Here is a 22,042-nt window from a genome sequence, read left to right on the forward strand (position 1 = left end):
TACCCAGAGGTTCTGGAGAACAGGTGTTCACTTTGCAGAGTGCAAGGGGAATTTTACAAAGAGGACCAGAATCTGGAGGCGCTGGGGTTGTGATTACTGTCATGGTTTATTAACCTGTCCATCTGCCCCTGCTGCAGCTCCTGGAGGCCCTGAAGCCCTGAGTCCCTGTCATATTCCAGCATAATGGAATGGAATCCAGCTCAGCCAACATTGGCTAAATGAATGAATGAGACCTCAGGACATCCCATTCATTTGTCTGAGGTAAGCGTCACTTACACCTGCTGCCCAGCATTCTGAGGAGGCTTGAGAAGCAGCTGTGCTTCATCTGTATCAGAGGGTGTCAGAAAAGATGAAGGGTTCTTAAACAAAAATGCTAGAATGTTCCAGAAAGGAAGCCACAGAGCAAAAGTGGGGAAGGCTGCACATCTCTGATAGTGAGAAAGGTAACAAAGACAACTCTGATTACTGAGCACCTTTCAGATGCAGAGCTCCTCACACATGTCATCTCACTCCTTTTGACCACGGGTATAAAATCAAAATATATGATTATGAAATAAAAAGAAAAAGGACAAAAATATATTATTATGGCCTGGCCGGTATGGCTCAGTGGTTGAGCATTGACCTATAAACCAGGAGGTCATGGTTCAATTCCCAATCAAGGCACATGCCTGGGTTGTGGGTTCGATCCCCAGTGTGGGGCGTGCAGGAGACAGCTGATCAATAATTCTCTCTCATCATTGATGTTTCTATCTCTCTCTCCCTCTCTGAAATCAATAAAAAAAATTTAAAAAAATATATATGATTATGACCAGTTCATGGGTAAGTAAAATGAGATTCAGAGATGTTGAGTTAGTTTCCTGAGGTCACACAGGTAGCAAGCCGTGAGCTGGGGATTTAACTTCAGACCTATTGCTTTCCACAGCTCATGCTGTAAACTGTGGGTCAGCCTCTGTGAAGGGCCAGATAATAAATAATTTAGACTTTGCAGGCCACACAGTCTCTGTCACAACTACTTGACTTTGCCTTTACATTGCAAAAGCAGCCATGGACAATGTGCAAATGAATGACCATGGCTGTGTTCCAATAAAACAGGGGGCTGGATTTGGCTCATGGGCCCACAGGTGTAAACCCACAACAAGAGCCAGTGTTTCTATTTCCCGCCAGAAAGGCAATGGGGGAGAGGCAAGAGGACAAACTGGAGTCAGGTGGCTGGAGAATGGGATGCTGGCTGTGCCCCCATTGGCTAGGCCACCTCAGGGGAGCAAGGAAACTCTCTGAGTGCTTTTTGCACCTACAAATGGGGCAAAGCCAGAACTTACCTTAAGGTTGTTAGAAAGAGTAAAATAAGCTAATACATGCTCAGGGTCTACTATGACTGAAGTTCAATATATGGCAGGTTTATTATCAGAGGCAACACAGTCAAAAAGGGGAGGTAGAGGAAACATGACATGAGGTTGGGAGAAGGGAGGCAAGTGCTGGTGGTGCCTAAACTGGAACTAAATTCCAATAGGTGTGTCTTCTCATGAAGATGGGTCACTTTGGGCTTTCTGTAGAAGAATGTTATCCCACACCCATGAAACCCCTGAGGGAATTCACAGCACCGTGGTGGGAGGAATCTTCACCAACCCCAGAAGGAGCAGATGTGTGGTACTTGGTGGCTCCCCACAGAGGGTAGGGAGGCAGCTGTTCACAAACTGGATATGGCAAATTGTATGGCATGCTGTCTTTCTGTGGCAGGCAGCCAAGCAGTGATGGGGGGCGGGGGGGGGGCTCTGCAACCCCCTCCCCCACTGCCTGCTGCCCACGTCTGCTGATTCATGCAGGATGGAGAGCCTGGGTGTGCCAGAAGAAATCCGAAATGGCTCTCTAGTGAAACCCAAGGCTTTGGAAGGAGACTGGGGACTTGGAGGCAGGGGGACAGTTTCTTCTCTGTTTCTACTTTTAAAGGTCATAATTTTGGCAAGGAAAGGAGGATGTGGGGAAATTCCATTAATATTGCTGAAGGTCAGGATGTGACTTACAATGCCAGATGATGAGCCCCTGGCAAGGAGTGGCACTCACTGCTCCAAGACTGGCACCACCATGTTTGCAGGGAGAATTACCCATCTATTCAAGAGGTACTACATTGAAATTTGCGTGGGAGAGAAAAAGTATCCAGGAAAAAGTATAAAACCAGATATGATGAGGGTAGCACATAATATACAAGGCATTTATTTATTTATTTTTTTAAAAAAATATATTTTATTGATATTTTACAGAGAGGAAGGGAGAGGGATAGAGAGCTAGAAACATCAATGAGAGAGAAACATCGATCAGCTGCCTCCTGCACACCTCCCACTTGGGATGTGCCCGCAACCAAGGTACATGCCCTTGACTGGAATCGAACCCGGGACCCTTCAGTCTGCAGGCCGACGCTCTATCCACTGAGCCAAACCGGTTTCGGCTATACAAGGCATTTAAAAGAAAATGCTCAGGAATTGTCATATCTCTGTACATCAAAGTACAAAGTATGGGTAATAATGTTAACTCTGAAACTTTGGGGAAAGATGGTAAAGCTGAGCACAGATGTCCAACTCCCACCTAAGCTACCTCCTTCTGAAAGTGACAGGAAGGACCAAGGCAGTATAAAAATAGGGGGAATCTGCTTCGGCATGGGAACATAGGAAAGAGTGCCATCAATATGCCACCAACTTTGAGGAATTTCTGCTAGGTACAGTGCCAGTGAAACCAGATTGAACTGACTCACAGCTCTCCTTCCTGAGAAAGCAGTATGGTGCTGCGGGGAGGGCGGACATGCTCACAGGACCCACCTCACAGTCTCAGATGGAGAGTGAGTGAATGCTGGAGGAGAGGCTGGGCCACAGGAGCGGTGCAGAGTCCATAAGGGGGAGCCCACTTCTCATGTGCAGCCCACAGCCTTCTGGAGTAGCTGGGCCATTAGAGCCAAGAACAAGCAAAGCCTAGCCAAGCCCACTTTCCCAGGACCAACTGGGACAGCTCTGAGCCACAGCAGGTAGAGAACAACGGAGAGGCCAGGAGGAACAGTGCACATCTGGACCAGCTGTGCCGATAAACTAGAGAAGCAATGCCCACAAAATGCCTTGGGCTGCTTGTCCCTGGCTAGTAATGTGAAACTTCATCACCCAAATTTCCAAGTTAATATCTGAGGTGAAGAATCCTAGCATCTAGGTAAAACAATGAGGGGGACCAAGATAACTGACCCATGCTATAAGCAAATACCAGTCCAGGAAAGGCCCAAAAGGCACATTAAACCTATGAAATTTTTCTGAAACATAAAGGAGGCAAACAAGAAGTGCATGCAGAGGAAGAACATCTGCACTAAAAAGATTTGCACTAGAACAAGAAGTCAATTGTAGTGTCTGTTTTGTACTTGAAGGAGTTTAAGGAAAACCTGGTCTCTAAGATGTAAGAAATGCAATATGCAATAAAAGAGACTGAAACTAAAAGAAGCTGGCAGAGTTTAGATTATAATGACAAGAAATAAAAATCTTATGAGAATTTTAAAAAGCATTAGAAACATTAAATAGCAGAATTTAATTGTGGAAAGCTGAAGGATGTTATGGAGGACAGCACTGAGATATTCTCTCAGAATAGAGAATAAGGACTAAGATAAAAATGAACAGAGAGAAAATAATAATATGAAGAATAAATGAAAGAGACTCTCTTGTGAATTATAGTTGACCCTTAAACAATGTGGGGATTAGGGGCAATGACCCACTGGCTCAGTTAAAAATCTGTGTATAACTTTTGGCTCCCTCAACACTTAACTAGTAATAACCTACTATTGACAGAAGCCTTACCACTAACATAAACAGTCGATTAACACATACTTTGTATGTTATATGTATTATATATTGTATTCTTACAATAAGTAAGCTAGAGAAGAGAAAATGTTATTAAGAAATCATAAGGAAGATAAAATATTTATTGAAAAATATCCATGTCTAAATGAATCCCTGCAGTCAAAACTATGTTGTTCAAGGGTCAAATGTAATGGTATTTCTAAAAAGATATCAGAAGAAGGGTAATAACTAAAGATATAATAGAAGAAAACTGCAATCTGAATATCCAGTTCTTCAAATAAATATGCTAATCAGCCCAACTGGTATGGCTCTGTGATTGAGTATCAACCCATGAACCAGAAGGTCACGGTTCGATTCCCAGTGAGGGCACATGCCTGGGTTGCAGGCTCCATCCCCAGTAGAGGGGATATAGGAGGCAGCCAGTCAATGACTCTCTCTCACTAGTGATGTTTCTATCCCTCTCTCATTCTTCTTTCCTCTCAGAAATCAATAAATAATATTTTTTAAAAAATGCTAACCATATTTCAGACAAACACCCAACAGGTGCTGTATTTTCTTTATTAATTCCAAGAATTAAGAAAGAATCCTACAAAAAAAGAAGAAAGAAAGAAAGAAAGAAAGGAAGAAAGAATCCTACAAGCATCCAGCACATGCAAAAAAAAAAAAAAAAAAAAAAGAAAGAAAAAAAAAAGAAAGAAAAAAGAAAAGAAAAGACAGCTACAAGGAATCAAATCAGATTGCTTCAGATTCATTACAACATTGATGAAATGTCTAGAGAGGTTTGAAAAATAATATTATGATCATAAAAAACTATACTTTATAAAGGAAAAGCAACAGAGAAAAACTGTGATCTATGTAATAGCATGGAAGATATAAAACTCATATACCCTTCCTGAAAAATATTCTCAAAGATATATTCATGCCATGAAAAGATAAATTAAAAGATACAACTCATAAAAGATTGTCATCAGAAATAGAAGCCCTATAAATTTTAATCTGAATCTTAAAATCATAATTATTATAATCTAGTTTTAACATAAAATCAATATCTCAAATAACAATTGAAAATTATTCACAATGTAAAGAATAATGTTAAATAAAAACTCAAATGATAATAATACAAAATTAGAGGTGATGAGGAATGGGTCTTAAATAAATGTGCTAATCTATGTAGCTAACAATAGATTTTTCATTTTTGTATTGGTACTTAGAGAAGTAGAACCTAGTATTTTAAACTGAAAATATAATTATACAGTACTCTTATTATAATGAGGATGCCATATTATTTAGTTAAAAGTATAGAATTTGGTCAAAACTGTAATCATATACAAATTTACTGGTTAAATACATTTGATAGCAATTAAAAGAGTAAAAAGTAAGTATACAAATCAAGAAGTTAGAAAAAGAATGGCAAAACAAACATAACTAAAGAATGAAGATATTAATAAAAATAAAAGCAGAAGCAAATAAATTAGAAAGTAGGTAATAAAAGCAGCGCCAATAAAAATCCAAGTGTTGGTTCTTTGGGTTAAAAACACACACAAGACAATGAGATGTTTCACTGAAAATTTAATTTGTGTTTTTTGCTACATGTTCTTTAGCAAGAGAAATGTCTGGAAAACTTATCTATCTCCAGGAGCAGGAGCAATCTTTAAAGGGAAGACAAGTGGAGGCCCCCCTCCCGCCCCCCAAGCAACTAAGGTGTCTGCTTTAAGGAAGATGAGCTATACTCTGCAGCAAAATGGAATAGGACCATTTAGGGATAGGGTTCTAAAAGAAACCCTCTCAGCCTCTTGGGGGTTTAGATATCTAAGAAGAAAAAGACAACAGAGGTTCTGGATCCATGGGAGAAAAACAGCCAAATCACTCCAACAGTCTTCCTGCATCTTGGGAGTGGCTCCATATGGAAGTAAAAATACTGTTGGAAGAGGTTGCCACCTGGAAACCTGGTGAGGAGCTTGAGGATGCTGGAAATGTATCCAGGGACCAGTCCGACCAGTGTTAACAGCACCACCAGTGGCAGTAGGCAGCAAGGGCTGCAGAACACAGGCTCTTCCATTTGATGATGGAAAGAACACCAACGTGTTGTTGGCTATTTTGGAGGAGGGTACTGCTTGGAGAGGGAGGTGCTAACTCAAGTAAGTGTGGCAGGTGGAGTGCTTGGTTCAGATTTAACTTGCAAAAATTAAGATGTGTGATCATATTTTACATGCTAAATTTAAGATGTTAATACCAATTACATCAATAAAGAAGCAAACTAACTAGTTTAATCAAGGAAAAAAGTGGGGGGGGGGCATAGCTGTAATGAGAAAGAGCATATAACAGAAGACATAGACATTCTAAAAATTTTACTAAAGCATATGGTAATAAATTTGAAAATCTCAAGGAAATGAACTATTCTCTGAAAAATACAAATTTCTAAAATCCACACAAGAAGTATGAACCTAAAGTGATCAAGAAGCATGGAAGAAGTCACAAAGAACTTGCAAAATGTGTGAGGTGAGGGACATAAAATCCTGATGGTTTCACGGACTGGTTTTTTATTTTCAAAGAGAAGTTAATTTATATATTCTATAAACTGTTCCAAGGCATGTAAAAAGATAGAAAGCTTTCTGATTCACATTGTAAATCTAGGATAAATCTGAAAATGAAACATGATTAAGGATGGCATAATCAGAGTAAGAGTTTCTCTTACATGTACTTACAGGGGGAAAATCCCAGATAATTAAATTGATTAAAAGAATAGTGCAGCATAACAAAGACAGGTTTATTTTAAGAATGCTAGTATGGCTCATTGTAAATGTGAATTTGAAGTTCATTTATCCAGCAGCACTCAACATCTCCATCTGGATTTCCAGTAGGCAGATCTAGCTAAACACTCTACTAATTTCCCTCTCTAAAACTTACTCCTCTGCATTTTTCTTCAAATTAATAAGTAGTAACTTATTCTTTCCAATTGCTCAGACCAAAACCTTAGGTACCATCCTTGATGCCTCATTTTTTTTTTTTTGCTTTAAAAATGATTTAAAAATTTTGTGGAAAATGTACATAAAATTTACCATTCTATTTTTAAGTGTACACTTCAGTGGTATTCAGTACATTCATATCATTGTGCAACTATCACCACCATCCATTTCCAGAACATTTTTTCATCTTGCAAAACTGGGATGCCTCATTTTCTTTTACTCCACACATAGATTCCATCAAGAAATCTACTTTGTCAGCTTTACTGTAAAAAAAGATCAAGAATCCAATTGGTTTTCATTATTCAGTACAAGTCACTATGTTCCACTCAGACCCTTTTATAATGTAAGACAGATCAAATCCTCCTTCCTTTTAAAAATTCTCTAGTAGTCTAGAAATAAATCCATACTATTATGGTCAATTGATTTTCAGCAAGGATGCCAAGATCATTTAATGGAGGAATAATAGTCTTTTAAACAAATGGTGCTAGGACAACTGAATCACCTCATACAAAAAAAAAAAAAATGAACTTGGACCCTTACCTCACACCATATACAAGAATGGACAAACACCTAAATGTAAGAACTAAAACTATAAAACTCCTAGAAGGAAACAGGCTCAAGTCTTCATGACCTTAGATCAGACAATGGTTTCTTAAATATGACACCAAAGCATAAGCAACAATAACAAAGAATGAACAGATAAAAAGGACTTCACCAAAATTAAAAACTTTTGTGCAAAGGACACCATTATGAACGTGTAAAGACAACCCACAAAATGAGAGGAAATATTTACAAGTCATGTATCTGATAAGCATCTAGTATCCAGAATAAATAAGGAACTCTTACAACTCTACAGCAAAAAGACAAACCAATTAAAAATTGTACAAAGGAATTGAATAGGCTTTTCTCCAAAGAAGATATATCTATAATAATAAAAGCATAATATGCTAATTACACCAGACAGCCAAACGATCTTCCGGATGTCCTTCTGGACGAAGCCGGGGCTGCAGCTATGGGATCAAGGCAGCCGCTGCAGCTGCAAAGGCCTACTCTTGCACAAATTTCGTGCATCAGGCCTCTAGTGTGTTATTGTGGATACACACACACACACACACACACACACACACACACACACACAAGTAAGCTAGAATTTACTCATCTCATAACTGGAAGTTTGTACCTTTTGACCACTTTCACCCATTTCCCCTACCTCACACCCCTCTGCTTCCATTTAAGTGAAAATGTCTATTATAGGCAAATCCATAGACAGAGAAAGATTTGTGTCTGTCAGGGCTTGGGGGTGGGGAAGTGAGTGACTGCTAATGGATATGGGATTTCCTTTGGTGAAAATGTCTGGAATTACATAGTGGTTACGGTTGAACATAATTATGTACATACCCAATACCATTTCATTGTACACTTTAAAATGGTTAAAATGTTGGATTTTATGTTATGTGAACTTTTTCTCAATCAAAAACAAAAAAGAATATTCTCCAGTAGTTTCTCAAATGACTTAAAGTATAAGCCAAAGTGCTCACGAATGTCTTGTAAGAGCCAGAAATCTCCACCCCCAACAACTGCTCCACTTCCTCCTCACCCACTCTGTTCCTGCCAGAATGGTCTCCTTGGTGGCTCCAGCACCACCAGAACATCTCCCGGATCAGAGCCTTTGCACATGCTGTTCCTTCTGGACCCTCTTCTCCCAGATAGCCTATGACTTGTCCCTCACTGCCTTCAGGTATCTGCTTAAATGGTACCTTGTCTTTAATTCTCTCCTTGACCTCACCCCACCCCTCATGGCATATCCTATTCCCCTTACCCTATTTCATTTTCTTCCCAGCATTTGCCACCTGAAATATTATACTTTTATTTGATCATTGCTTTTTATTATCTGTCTCCCCACACTAGAATGCAAGCCTCTTGAGGGCAGGAACTTTATTTCATTCACTGATGCATCCATAGTACCTAGAACAGCGCCCAACACATGTGAGGCACTCAATAAATATGTTTTAAATGAATGAATATATTATGTATAATAGAATGAATATGAGGAAATTGATGACTATAATTTGTCACACTAATAGAGCAAAGAAAAAAATCACAACGCTATTGATGTAGATTCTAAAAAGACATCTAATATTTCAGCTGGTTCAAACACTGAATAAATAAAAAATATAACATCTCAACATGAGGAAGAATATCTGTTCTTCCAATAGACATCATATCTTCCAACAACATCCTCATAAAGTCAAGAACAAGACAAGAATATTCATTATTATCAGTATTTTTAAATATAACTCCAGATATTTAGTGAATGAGGCACTAGTAATAACAATTGCAAATATATATTGGATGTTCCTTTGGGCACTTTTCTAAGTCCTAAGTACTTTATATGTATTACCTATTTTAATACTCACAACACCTGAGGTGGTATGAGTATGTTCCCATTATTGGGGACACAGAAAAGTTAAATAATTTGCCCAAGGTCATCCACCTGCATAGCTGAGCTAGAATGAGAACCTAAGCAGTCATTCTGTTCTAACCATTATGCTGTACCACCTCACAAGAAATAATTTAGATAAAGATGCTATAATGCTGGAAAACAAAGCAAATTTATTCTCGCTCTCTAGTTGGTATTATTGTCTACCTAGAAAGCCCGAGGGAATTAAGAGAGGAAAAACTACCAGAAGTAATTAGAATTGAAAATGGTCAGTCATAAGATATATATATACACTAATCAATAGCTTTCCTATATTCTAGCAATAAACACTTTTAAAATGTCAAGAAAAATATATCCCATTCCCTAAGGCAAGAAAAATACTTTAAAATAAACTCAACATCAAATGGAAAGGCTCTATATAAATAAAATGACAAAACTTTATGGAAGACCCAGTAAGAAATTTTGAATAGAGAGATGGTCTATGTTCATAAATGGACCGATTTGGTATTAAAAAGATGTCAAATGTCCCCCAAATTAATTCTGAAGTTATTGAAATTAAAATAAAAACCCCTACTGCAGGCATATAAGCCTAACCAATGGACACAGACAACAGGGGGGTGAGGGCATGAGTCGGGGGGATGGAGGGGGAATGGGGGAATAAGGACACATATGTAATACCTCAATCAATAAAGAAATTAAAAAAACACACCCTACTGCATTTTTGGAACCTTACAAAAATTAAATTGGTGAAAATAAAGGCAACTGTGATAAATGAAGGGAGGACTGAGTTTTATTCATAGGCAATGGAATGTGAGTAATGTGCATCTCTTCCAGCCTAGTCCACATATGCCTTCCATGTGATATTCTTCCATAATTGTTTCCCTTCCTGCCCACAAGAGGAACTTCAAAGCCACATGCTGAAAGGGCCAGAACTTTGGTCAACTTGAATCCCAGGATCTGAGAAGTCTACCACACTAACCTGTTCCTGACTCAGAACTCCATGGAATAATATTCAGAACACTAGGATGCCAATTCCAGAATAAACAGATCAAAATTTAAAAACTCGCCCTAACCAGTGGATAGAGTGGATAGAGTGTCGGCCTGTGGACTGAAAGGTCCCAGGTTCGATTCCAGTCAAGGGCATGTACCTTGGTTGCAGGCACATTCCCAGTAGGAGGTATGCAGGAGGCAGCTGATCAATGTTTCCCTCTCATCGATGTTTCTAACTCTCTATTCCTCTCTGTAAAAAATCAATAAAATATATATTTTTTTAAAATTTAAAAACTCAGGAATAGTATAAGCCATACTCTCCAATAGGATGGCCACTAGCCACATATGGTTACTGAGAATTTGAAATGGTTAGTTTCACATATTGAAATGATAGTATTTTGGATACATTTCATTAAATAAAATATTATTAACTATTATTAAAGTTAATTTTACCTATATCTTTTCAGTTTTTAAAATGTGGATACTATAAAATCACATGTGGCTTGCATTATATTTCTATTATACATCTGGTCTACAGTATGTATAAAAATGTATATTATTTTCTAAAGAGAATATTTAGCATAGGTATTTTAAATGAATCAGGAAAATATATATTAATTAAATGCTGGAAGAATTATTGAGTGACTATGGGGATAGGAAAAGAAAAGTCCAATATTTGAGGCCACATATTAAAATATCAGATAAGTTTTAAAATGAAGTAATAAAAGTACTAGGAGAAAATCTAGGTGAATATTTACAAAAATTCTTGTGATGGTAAGAGCATGCCAAGCTTAAAAGTGAAAAAATGGCCTTGATAAACTTGACTGTATAAAATATTAAAATTTTCAGTATTATCAAATAACATAAAAAGCAAAATTGAATATCACATGAAACATGGGGATATATCTGCAACAAATGTGACAAAGGCCTAATATGCTTATTTTATAAAGAACTCCTATAAATCAGTAAGAAAAAGAGCACTCCAATAGTAAAATGTGCCAATAACATGAACAGCCAATTTATAAAAGGAGACACAGAAATGAAAAGGATTCCTAGTAAAAAAGAAATTCAATCTTAGTAGTAATCAAAGAAATGCAAATTAAAATAGCAATTGCCAAGAATCAAAAAAGAATAATATGCAATGTTGGCAATGAGTGCTCTCATATACTGTTATGAAGTTCTAAATTGGTATGATCTTCCTGGAGGACAATTTGGCAACATGTACAAAAGGCTCCAAAATGTGCATACACTATTTCTAGGAATTTATCCTCTGAAAATAATCAGAGATATTCATATTAAAATACAAGTATGAGTTTATTGCATTGTTGTTTTGCAATCAGGAAAAAATTGGCAACTACTTCCATGTAATGGGAGCTTCTCCTTGAGTAATTATGGCATGCCCATAGGGTAAAATATTTTCAACAGCTATTGAAAAAAAACCAGCAATAGAGAATATACATCTACCTCCTGTGCTAGCCCAAATTCCTCCAAATGGCAAAGATTTTTTTTAAGGGGAAAAAAATCTCTAGTGGTTCTGGAAAGCCATTAAGGAAGATCATCAATGAGCAGAATATTCGTAGAACTACTGGAATATAGGAAGGAAGGGCACAGATTGTAGGATAAATAAAACTGGAAGAAAATGCAACTCAAAACACATCAAAGGGGGCTGTGGCACAGGTGGGGGCTGTCCATGGGGTCACCAGGCCCAGAGTGGACAAGCCATGATGAGACACGATGGTGGAGGGTATCTGCTGGCCTGGGAAAACATTCCCACTGAATTGCTAAATTAAAGAAGCCATTTCTATAGTAAGAGCAAGTATTTGTTTATATATGTTCACTTATATGCACTGAAGAAACTGTCAAGACATATGCCTGTAGATGTTAACAATGACCTTTCAGTGGCTCATTTTTATTTTCCTTTGTGCGCCTCTGTGTCTTCCAAATTTTCTGCATTGAGTACATATCAATATTATGGTTAGAAAACAATAATTAGTATTTTAAAATAAAAAAGCAAAAATAAAAACAAAGAGAAATTGAAATTTTTATGTAAGAAAGTAACTACAGTCTTATTATTTTTCTTTTGAAGCACTGCAGTAACCCCCTGGCCGGTTTCCCAGACTCTAGGCTACTTGTCCCACTCTGTCCTCAGGATTGCTACCATCTCTCACCCTCTATTTAAAAACCTTCTGTGGCTCCCTACTACTGACTGGTAAAGTCCAAACAAAGAGGCATGCAGGGCCTTCACTATCCTTCCTTCCTCCCAGCCCGTTCTCCCACTTCTCACCCTGTACACTGAGCTATCCAGTCCTAACAGACTGCCAGTTATGAAAGGCTCCACATGCCTTCCAACTCCACTCCTTTGCTCATGTTACCCAAGCCTGGCAGATGGGCCTTGGGGAAAACTGCAGCCAGAATCAACCAGAATAGCTCTGTGGACCTACACACTACAAGATGCACTGCCATGTTAGCCAAATATTCTGGGAAGTGCAGTAGGCGCAGGTGTGGCGGGACAGTGCAAGCCTCTGAGATTCAAGGTCTGAAAAATAAAAATTAAATGCAGAATCCCATGGTGAAAATTCCAGGGGACTGTGAAAAGGTCCCCTTGAGACATGGATTTGTTGGTCTATATATCCACCTCCTTGCTTCCGCGCGCGCGTGTGTGTGTGTGTGTGTGTGTGTGTGTGTGTGTGTGTGTGTGTGTGAGGGCCGGCGGGGGGTGGGGAGGGAGGCGGTGTGGGGTGAAGGGGGATGCGAATACTGGCCCAGACCTTTGGCCTCTTCTCCACAAAGGCAGGCACAAACCTGGGTAAACACCCACACCTGCCCTCTTGGCTGTGAGACCTTGGCAAAGTGACTTGATCCTTCCTAAGTGAGTCTGCGCTACAAAACAGAGACAGTACCATGCTGGGTGACTGAATGTCATCACCTGCACAAGCAGGCATCCCGTAAATGGCAGTTGATGATGTCATAATTATATTTCCCTGCCTGGTGCAAGAGCTGCTTCCCAGGGCTGAAGTCATGCTCTGGGAACCGGGCCCAGGGCCATGCAGGAGGCCTGGGGAATGTCCCTGGTGAGGGCTTTGAAGTCACTATGGATATTCAGGACCCCCGGCCCCCTGCCCCCAGAAACCTCCAGGATCTCCTTCTGGGCCCTCACTCACTCAGTGTTCCGGGATCCATTGGCCTGGGTGGAGCATGTATTCATCTTATATCACAGCCCTGGGGAGCTGAGAGTGGCATTCACCCAGCCCGGCATGAGCCTTGGTGCTGGCACCACAGACCCACAGCCAAGCACCTGTCCGCTCTGAGCAGGGTCCAGAACAGCTCCTTTCTTTTAAGAATTGGTATGTGTGTGGTGGGAGAGTGCTGAGCTCTGAGGACCTGGCATGGAGGGTTAAGGAGGAAGCATCCACTAAGACCTAGGGTCTTTCTCCTTCACTTTGGATGGGACAGCCATCTCTGACCTATTTGGAGTGAAGGGAGGAGGAGAGATAGTGGGCCATCTCTCCCAAGAGCAGAAGCTTTGGGCCAGAATAAGGCACTCAACTTGGAGACCTGCTTTTTGTTCAAAGGATTAGCCACCGCAGCCACCACTGGACAAAAATGCACTCCCAGATATGCCACCAGGATAGCAGGAGCACTGGAAACTGTTCTCACCCCATGGGGTCTTCTCACTCTGAAGGGATAGATCTGGCAGGGCACTTGCTACACGCTCTCTGAGGGTACTTACATGAAGGAATAGTGTTTCTTGAACCCCAGAGTCAGTCCCATGGAGCCTAGGCCTCAGAAGACTGAAGGCCTGTAGAGCCCATTCTTGATCTTGACCTGGAGTCTCTACCTTGAATATCTGCATTGGACCAGGGCTTTAGGGAAGAACCTATTGCCAGTACTGCCTTCCCTATGTCACCCACCCCCATCTGTTAAATGAACAGGCAACCCTGTGTACTTCATCCATTCCAATGATCCCCAGACTGTAGTGTTACTTACACCCCCTTAGAGGCAATATCACTGCATAAGCACACCAACTACGTGCTTGCTAGCTTAAACAATCTCACTTTCCAAATGCCAAAGAGGCTGCTACAAACAGAGCATTGATGTGGGCAGGATGGATATATATGAAGCAGTCCCTGCTGGCTGGCCCCCAGCCGGGTCTCTGCCAGAGCTGGACGTAAGAGTCAAGGAGAGGATGTTTCTTGCCTGCAGACAGATAGCTACTAATAAATCACCTAAGAGCATTAGTAAGTTCTTTAGGAAAAAAAACTGGGGCACGAATGGGACACAAATACCTTCAGGATTAAGATCTGATCAGTCAGGAGTCCCCTCCTGCCTCCTAATGTTTAGAGGATCTTTGGATATGTGGGCTGCACAGGTGATCCTGCTGCCTGCAGGGAAGCCATGGACATGGACCAGAGGTGGCACAGCCCTTCCAGCGAGCCTGGCCCCTTTCTTAGATAAAGCAGACTTAGGGGAACACAGTGGCCTCAGCTGAAAGCTGCCCGTTCCTCAACTGCATCAGAGGGTCTGATTCACAGGAACTATTCTCACCCCCATGGGGTCTTCCCACTCTTATTTGCTCAAAATAAAAAGTTCCTCAAATTTGCCTCTCTAATGAGTTCCCAGGTGACAATGACACTGATGCTGTCAGTCCAGGGACCATACTTTGAGAACCACTGCTCTAGAGAATGAGATCACCTGATCCTGCAAAGAGAAGATTCTGAAATGTTGACAACTCAAATGAACCTCCCTGGATGATGAAGCCAAGGGAAATCACTCAGATACAAACTACAGTGTGTGCATTGCCAACGCCACCCATAGTGGCCACGTGGTAGGTCCCTGGTCACTGCTGGTTCCAGTAAATTTTCCATTGAGATCTCTAGAAAAATCCCCACCAGTAAACAATGTTATATCCCAAAAAGACCCAGTTAAGAAACAGAAGCCTGGCCTGTGCTGGGTTCTATGCGAGTGTGACTTGCTGACTTGGCCAGCTCCTCCCTTTGTCCTGATGGCCCCTGATGACTCAGCACAGGGGCTTGGATTTATCGGCACCCCTCCCACCCCCATCGCACCATCGCAGGTGCAGGCCGGCTAAGCACAACAGAGGGCCTAATGGACAGAGATACCTGCTTGAATGTACACATGCCAGGCAGCATGCAGGGTGAGGGGACTGAGAGGTCAGAGTGGCTCTTATCCACAGGGGCTCTCCAGTCCTGTGGTGGTGGGTGATGGATGAGGAGACAGATTGTATATTACACTGCACTGTGCAAGGAACTGGTACAGGGAGGAGCAGAGGCAGCACACCTGATCCAGCCTAAGGAGGCATGTTGAGTCAAGTGTGGCAGAGGATGTTCCCACAGAGAGAGAAGCCAGCACAGAGGTGTGGCTGGACCAAAAGAGAAAGTGACTGAAGGTGAGACAAAGGGGGAGGCCTCAGGGGACCGTGAAAGGTCTTAGCCACGCTGAGGAGCTCAATCCTGCTTAGAGCAGCAGGAAAGGCTGATGACTCTAATAAGGTTGGCTCCTGGGTTAGATGCAAGCACAAGGTCCCCTGTCCTCCACTGCAGAAGTGTCCTCCAGGCTACCGTTCCATAGTAATAAGCGGTAACTTCAGAGGAAGGGACCAGAGGCTCCTTTGGTGGGGCAGATGGTGACTTGGCCAGCGGGGAGGACTTCAAAGGGCCAGGCAGGGCTGTGGAAGGCGAAAGGGCACGTGCTTTGAAGGGGAAGCTCTTGCAGATGATGCCCTTTTGGTTTTGGACAGATCAAGGGCTCCAGTGGGTCCCAACACTTGGGGGAGGCCTCTGGCACGGAAAGGTCAGCCCCAGAAAGCTCCAGATCACTGAGGACCAGTGACTGGCAGGGAGTCTCCAAGCCAGCTTGGAGGGTGGGGAGGGAGGGAAGTGATGCTAGTGGCAGGTACAAAACCGAGCCACACCGCTGGGCTCCTGAATGGAGGTCAGCTATGCGCAGATTCTAGATGATAAAAAACGTAACAGCTACCCCTTGCATGGTGTTTATTATGAGCCAAGCACTTCTATTAGCACATTAGGTTTCTGAGCACATTTAATCCTCATGACAACCCTAAGAGTTAGTTAGCACTGTCATTATCCCCATTTTCAAGATGAAGAAATGGAGGCATAAAGAGGTAAATAATTCTCATGGCTACACCCTTGGGAATGGCAGGATCAAGGTCATCAACCAGATCTCTCTAAGTCCTCATCACAAATTCTTTAAGCTAATAATGATTTTAGAGTCAACTTGCCCATCTCCCTTAACTTATAGAAGGGGGAACCGAGTCCCAGAGAGACTGAGTGATTTGTCCCGGGATACACAGTTGTTTAATTGCATCAAAAACTGGCAGCCAGAAGAATCAATGATAGGACCTGGAACTGGGGGGAGAGGCCTAAATACCCTGTTATTCTCTGCTGGTCCTTCCAGACACTGGTGTTCACTGTCTTTCTCGCCACCCAAGCCCTGCCTCCGTCCTGTGCCTGCAGTACCCACATGGATGTCACTCAGCATTCTGGCCTCTGACTTCTTTGCCCCTGGTGATCTCTACGATCTCTCTGCTTTAGCTCTTCACACACAGCCAGGGCCTGGCTCCTCAATCCCTACATCCTCTTCCAGCTATGACCACAGCTTCCCCTCCTTTCAGCTCCCTTACCTCCACATCACCAAGTTTGTAAGAGACTCCCAGGGCTTCACTTCTTCCAAGCCCACACTTCACCTTCCTGCCTACCCCTCTCCATCTTGGGGCTCATGGACCACCCTCTCAGCAGCACCCTCAATCTTCACCATCCACATCCACTCTGTCTTCCACCTGGCAGCGTCCCAGTGCTGGGGCAAGGCTATTCTCCACCTTCTCCATCCTACTCCACAGCCACTGGACTGCTGAAGACAGTCACACTGCCAAGCAGACTGGGTTACTCTCAGTGCAAGGGCTCCCATCACCAGAGGGCATCATTTCCACCCTGCATTCCTGAGCCAATGGTGAAGGACAGAGCATTGGGGGCACACTGAAATCACCCGGAAAGCCTAAAGGGGTTCTAATGCTGGGGTCATTTCATGTAACTGTTCTGAGGGATGGCCTGGGCACCAGGATTTGTAAAGCTCCCCTGTTGATTAAAAAATGTATCCTATCCATAAAGGGGAATACTACTTAGCTGTATAAAGAAACAAACTTCTGATACATGTACATGGATAGTCTTCAAAAACATTGTGCTAAAAAGAAGCCAAGCACAAAAAAGTACATGTTTATAATTATATGAAAATTTCAGAAAAGGCAAAACTATAAAGCAAGCAAACAACCCTGGGCGGGGGGTAGGATTGATGACAAACGGGCATGAGAGAACTTTTAGAGTGATAGGAGTGTTCTAAGACTGGGCTGTGACAATGGCTGCACAACTTTTATAAACTTTCTAAAAATAATTGAACTATATACTAACAATGGGATGATTTATATGCAATATAAATTATCCCAATAAAGCTGTTAAAAGTGTGGGGAGGGGAAGAGGGTAAGGAAAAAACCCAAGTTATAAAATTAAAAAAAAATTGTTTTTGTATTTAAAATAAATTCCCCTGGTAATTCCAATGAGCAGCCAGAGCTGAGAACCCAATGAAGGAGGCCTGATACCTACTGACCTCAAGGCCACGTTCATTCCTCTCTTGCCCCCGACAGCTCATGGTTTGGCACATCACAGGCCACATCATTATTTTTTAAGTGAATTGATATGCATTTCTAGAGTCTGTCTCATGAATAGTGGCAAAGAGAATGTCCACTTAATAGCACCAAGTATGCATAAGTCTTTCACTTATGTTTTCTCATTTCCCAGTCCTGTGAGGTGGGACTAAATCTCCCTATTTTACAGAAGGGAAACGGGTATCTCATTCAGGTGAAGTGATTTGCCTGGTGTCACACAGCCATTGCTTGGCAAAGCTGGGCCTAAAAATTGGCACATCTGACCCAAAACCTGAGCAGCCCTGGGTCACCACTCACTGGCCTTAAATCTCAGTTGTTCTGGGTTCGAAGGAGCAGCTGGTCCCAAGGTGGGATGGCCCTCAACTCTTCCCCCACTCAGTCCCAATGTAATGAGCTCCTTGGGATTGAGGTTTCCTCCCCAGCTCCCTCCAACTTCAGGATTGCTTTCATTTGACATTCCTTCTAGTGCACCAGCCCGGAACAGAAGTGCTTGATGCTGCAGATCGACCAGTTTCATAAAAGGAATCCAGTTTCCTTTGCACTCACAAAAAGCTGTTAGGCCCTGGCGAGTTTCCAGGGCCTGCACTCCAGCGATGCAGCCCAGACATCAGGAGAGGGATGCCAAAGCCCTTGGGCACAGAGAGGAGTCAGCTGGGCGGAGAGATTTAAATCGAAAGGGGTTCTTGCCAGCAATACCACCAAGCAACATCCTGTCCTCAGAAAGGAGGTTTCCCTCTAATGCCCTGAAACTCGGCTGAGGGACCCCACACAGCTGTGCAGGGATGGAGATGTGCTACCAAACTGTCAATACCTGACCCCAGTCGGTGGGGACAGCATAATGGAGAAAACACTGACCAGTACTCCGGAGGTCCAGGTCCGGGCTTCCAGCCTCAGCTGGGCTATTCACCAGCATGTGCCCTGGGGCAAGAGGCAAGCCTCAATTCCCTTTGTCAGATGGGAACCATAACTCCTCCCTACAAGGTGGTTGGCTGTGAGAGTGTTAGGGGATCCATAAAGCACTCAACCAAGTCAGGGCTGAAAATGTAATCTCTTTAGGTCAAGGCTTTCAGGTTTTTCAAATCTTCCAGGTCACATGCAGTTCGCTTGTGACTGCAGGAAGTTATGGATGGAAAGAAGGAGCAATGTAAGCCTGGAATGGGTGTCTGGACCAGGATTTAGTCCTGGCTTTTTTGTGAACAATCTTTCATGACTTCAGAGATGCTTTGAAACCCTGAACATTTTCCCATCCCCTCTCTGGGCCTCCGTTTCCCCTTTTATATAATAAGGGGGTTAGGGAAGTGTCTCTAAGGGCCCCTCAGGCTCTGACAGCCAAAGACTCTATTGGAAAAACGCAGGTCCCTCCAAATTGCTGCAGAGTCCCATGTTAATGGGGTCACAGACTGGCCCTCCCCGTCAACCAGTCTCATACTCATTTCAGAACATTTGTGGCTACCTGCATAAAGGGCAGTCTTTCAGCAAAAGCCTCTTCAGCTTTGGCACTGAGTCACTCCCACTGGAGGTCAAGTTTCCTTTGTGTCTCACTCTAGGGATTGAGAAGCAGAGGTGAGAAGAGGAGGGCCAGTCTTGCCTGGGAAAAGCATGCCTTGTTTGGATAATCACAGATGGTGGGGCCAAACACTTATGCTTTTCAAGCACCTCCCAAAACATCCCTCTCTGTGCATGAACTTTACAGTTTACCAAGTTCTTTCAAATCCATGACTCATCAGATTTTGGTAAGAATCCTGAAGGGATAGGGGAGGAAATCGCAGCTGAGAGAAAAGAGGTGACTTCTCCAAGGTCAATGCATTGAGAGTGGCCTGTCCCTCCCATGGGAGAGATGGGCAGAGCCTCAGAAAGGTAAGTGCAAGGCTGGAGTGGAAATCAGGTCTAGTAATTCCCAGCCCTTTCTGCCCCTACCCTCCTGCCGGAATGGGTGGGTCCTTTCCAACTCCTCCCACTGAGGTTGGCCTGGACATCTGTCACACGCCTTTCCTCCCCACAAGGTTCAGTGTTTTTCTCTTGGGCAGCTAAGCACACCTGGAATGTCTTGCTTTGTTGGGAGGCTCCAAGTATCAAGGAGAAAGGAAAGTAGGAATTATAAGGAGAATGGGAAGAAAGACAAGAGACAATTTTGCCCTCATTTGAGTGGGAAAACTTTTTAAACATTTGATAATATGCACTCTTAGTAAGGATGTGGGGAAATGGGAATTTTCAAACACATTGGTAGGACTAGAAATTAGAACAGCCTTTCTGGAAGTCAATTTATCTCACTATTTTAAATGACTCAGTAATTCCACTTCTAGAAATCTGCCAGGTGGGAAGGTGTTGGCTGTGATGTTAAAAAGCTATACACATCCATAGGGGCCTGGCTCAATAAATTATCATCTATCCATCCGACAGAACACCATGGACCATTAATAAGAATGAGATCAATCAAGACTTCTAAGATCTGTTGTAAAATGAAAAAAGCAAAATCTATAGTATGATATCATTGGGTTTAAATAAATATAATGAAAAAGAACTGGGCAGATGAACACTGAACTGAGAGTGAGAGACAATGTGGGATTTAGGGCAATTAGCAACCCTTTTATTTTTTTACTTTATATTTTGGCTTTTTTGTTTGTTTGTTTTGTTTTGTGTTTCAAGTACTACAGATGTCCTCCACTTTCCCCCCACCCCCATTCACCCCTCCACCCTGTCATGATTTTCAGATGGTCACTACAGCATCAGCAACAAGGACAACAAACCTATAGGGGCGGTGAGGGAATAAGCCACAGGATTTAGCCAAAGGCACAATGAAAGGGAAGGGTTCACTCCTGAGCTATCTAGGACGGAGGTTTTCACCTGTCCCATGCACAGTCAAATTCCTCAGCCACCAGCTCTGTTTTGTCAAAGGTAAAACGACTTTGGTCTTGCTAATACATGTCTGCTTAAAAGCCCTGTGATACTGCCCATCCCTGATTCATCCACAATGCCCTTGCCTGGAGATGACAGCGGCCAACAGGGAGCTGAGAGCTTGACCCCTCAGCAAAGCATACCTCGGAGAATCTCTGCACGTCTTGTGTTAGTGTGCCCACTCGCTTCCACTGGAAGTGCTTTAGCAGCTTCAGGATGGCTGGATTCACCGCGTTGTCTGATGGGACAGTCCGGAAGAAGTAAGGGTATTTTTTCTTATCAGCCAGGACAGGTGTGGTCGCAGCAAAGGAAAGCTGAAAAATACAAAAGAGAGAACACTTTTACTGGTGGGCCTCACTGTTCTGAGCCTAGGATCTTTTGGAGCAGAAGAGACCTTTAGTTCTGACTTTGGCACAAACACACAGGGCAAGATATTTTAAAACCTTTTTATTATAAAAAAAAAAGCATTATAATGAAAGAGAATATTTAAAGAAACTAGAAACACGAATCAGAAAGGATATATGCACCCCTATGTTCATAGCAGCACAATTCACCATAGCTAAGATTTGGAAACAGCCTAAATGCCCATCAGCAGATGAGTGGATTAAAAAACTGTGGTATATCTACACAATGGAATACTACGCTGCGGTAAAAAAGAAGGAGTTCCTACCATTTGCAACAACATGGATGGAGATGGAGAGTATTATGTTAAGTGAAATAAGCCAGGCAGAGAAAGATAAGTATCACATGATCTCACTCATTTGTGGAATATAATGAACGGCATAGACTGATGAACAAGAACAGATCCAGAGACTGAGAAACGTCAAACAGCACGTCATACCTCAGGGAAGGTAGGGGAGGGTGGGGGTAAGGGGGAGAGATCAACCAAGGGACTTGTGTGCATGCATATGAGCCTAATCAATGGACACAGACAACAAGGGGGTGGGGCATAAGTGGGGGGTGGGGGGTTATGGGGGAATAAGGACACATATGTAAAAAATAACAATTTAAAAAAATTTTTAAAAATTATAAAAAAATAAAATTAAAATTAAATATTAAATCTAATCCATACTAGTGGTCACCATAACCTTAAGAGAAATTGTTTCATGTGACAAAAATTTTTAAATGAAACTCTCTGTAGCCCGAAAATTATTTTGGAAGGAAACAAAGAGAAGTTTCCTTCAAAAGTCGTAAGGATTGTAATTGAAAGTCAATATATTTGGCCTCTTGA

General features: G+C 42.2%; 1 protein-coding gene across 1 annotated transcript in view; it reads right to left on the reverse strand.

Annotated features, from left to right (window-relative positions):
- The window catches only part of GABBR2 (gamma-aminobutyric acid type B receptor subunit 2), a 339,710-nt gene that overhangs the window by 177,331 nt on the left and 140,337 nt on the right, over positions 1-22,042 (reverse strand). The window contains exon 3 of the mRNA XM_080668601.1: positions 20,955-21,125. Coding sequence (XP_080524727.1) covers positions 20,955-21,125 — 171 coding nt within the window. The remainder of the gene's footprint in view (positions 1-20,954; positions 21,126-22,042) is intronic.

Source organism: Plecotus auritus (assembly GCF_963455305.1).
Source record: "Plecotus auritus genome assembly, chromosome: 5".
Lineage (NCBI taxonomy): Eukaryota > Metazoa > Chordata > Mammalia > Chiroptera > Vespertilionidae > Plecotus > Plecotus auritus.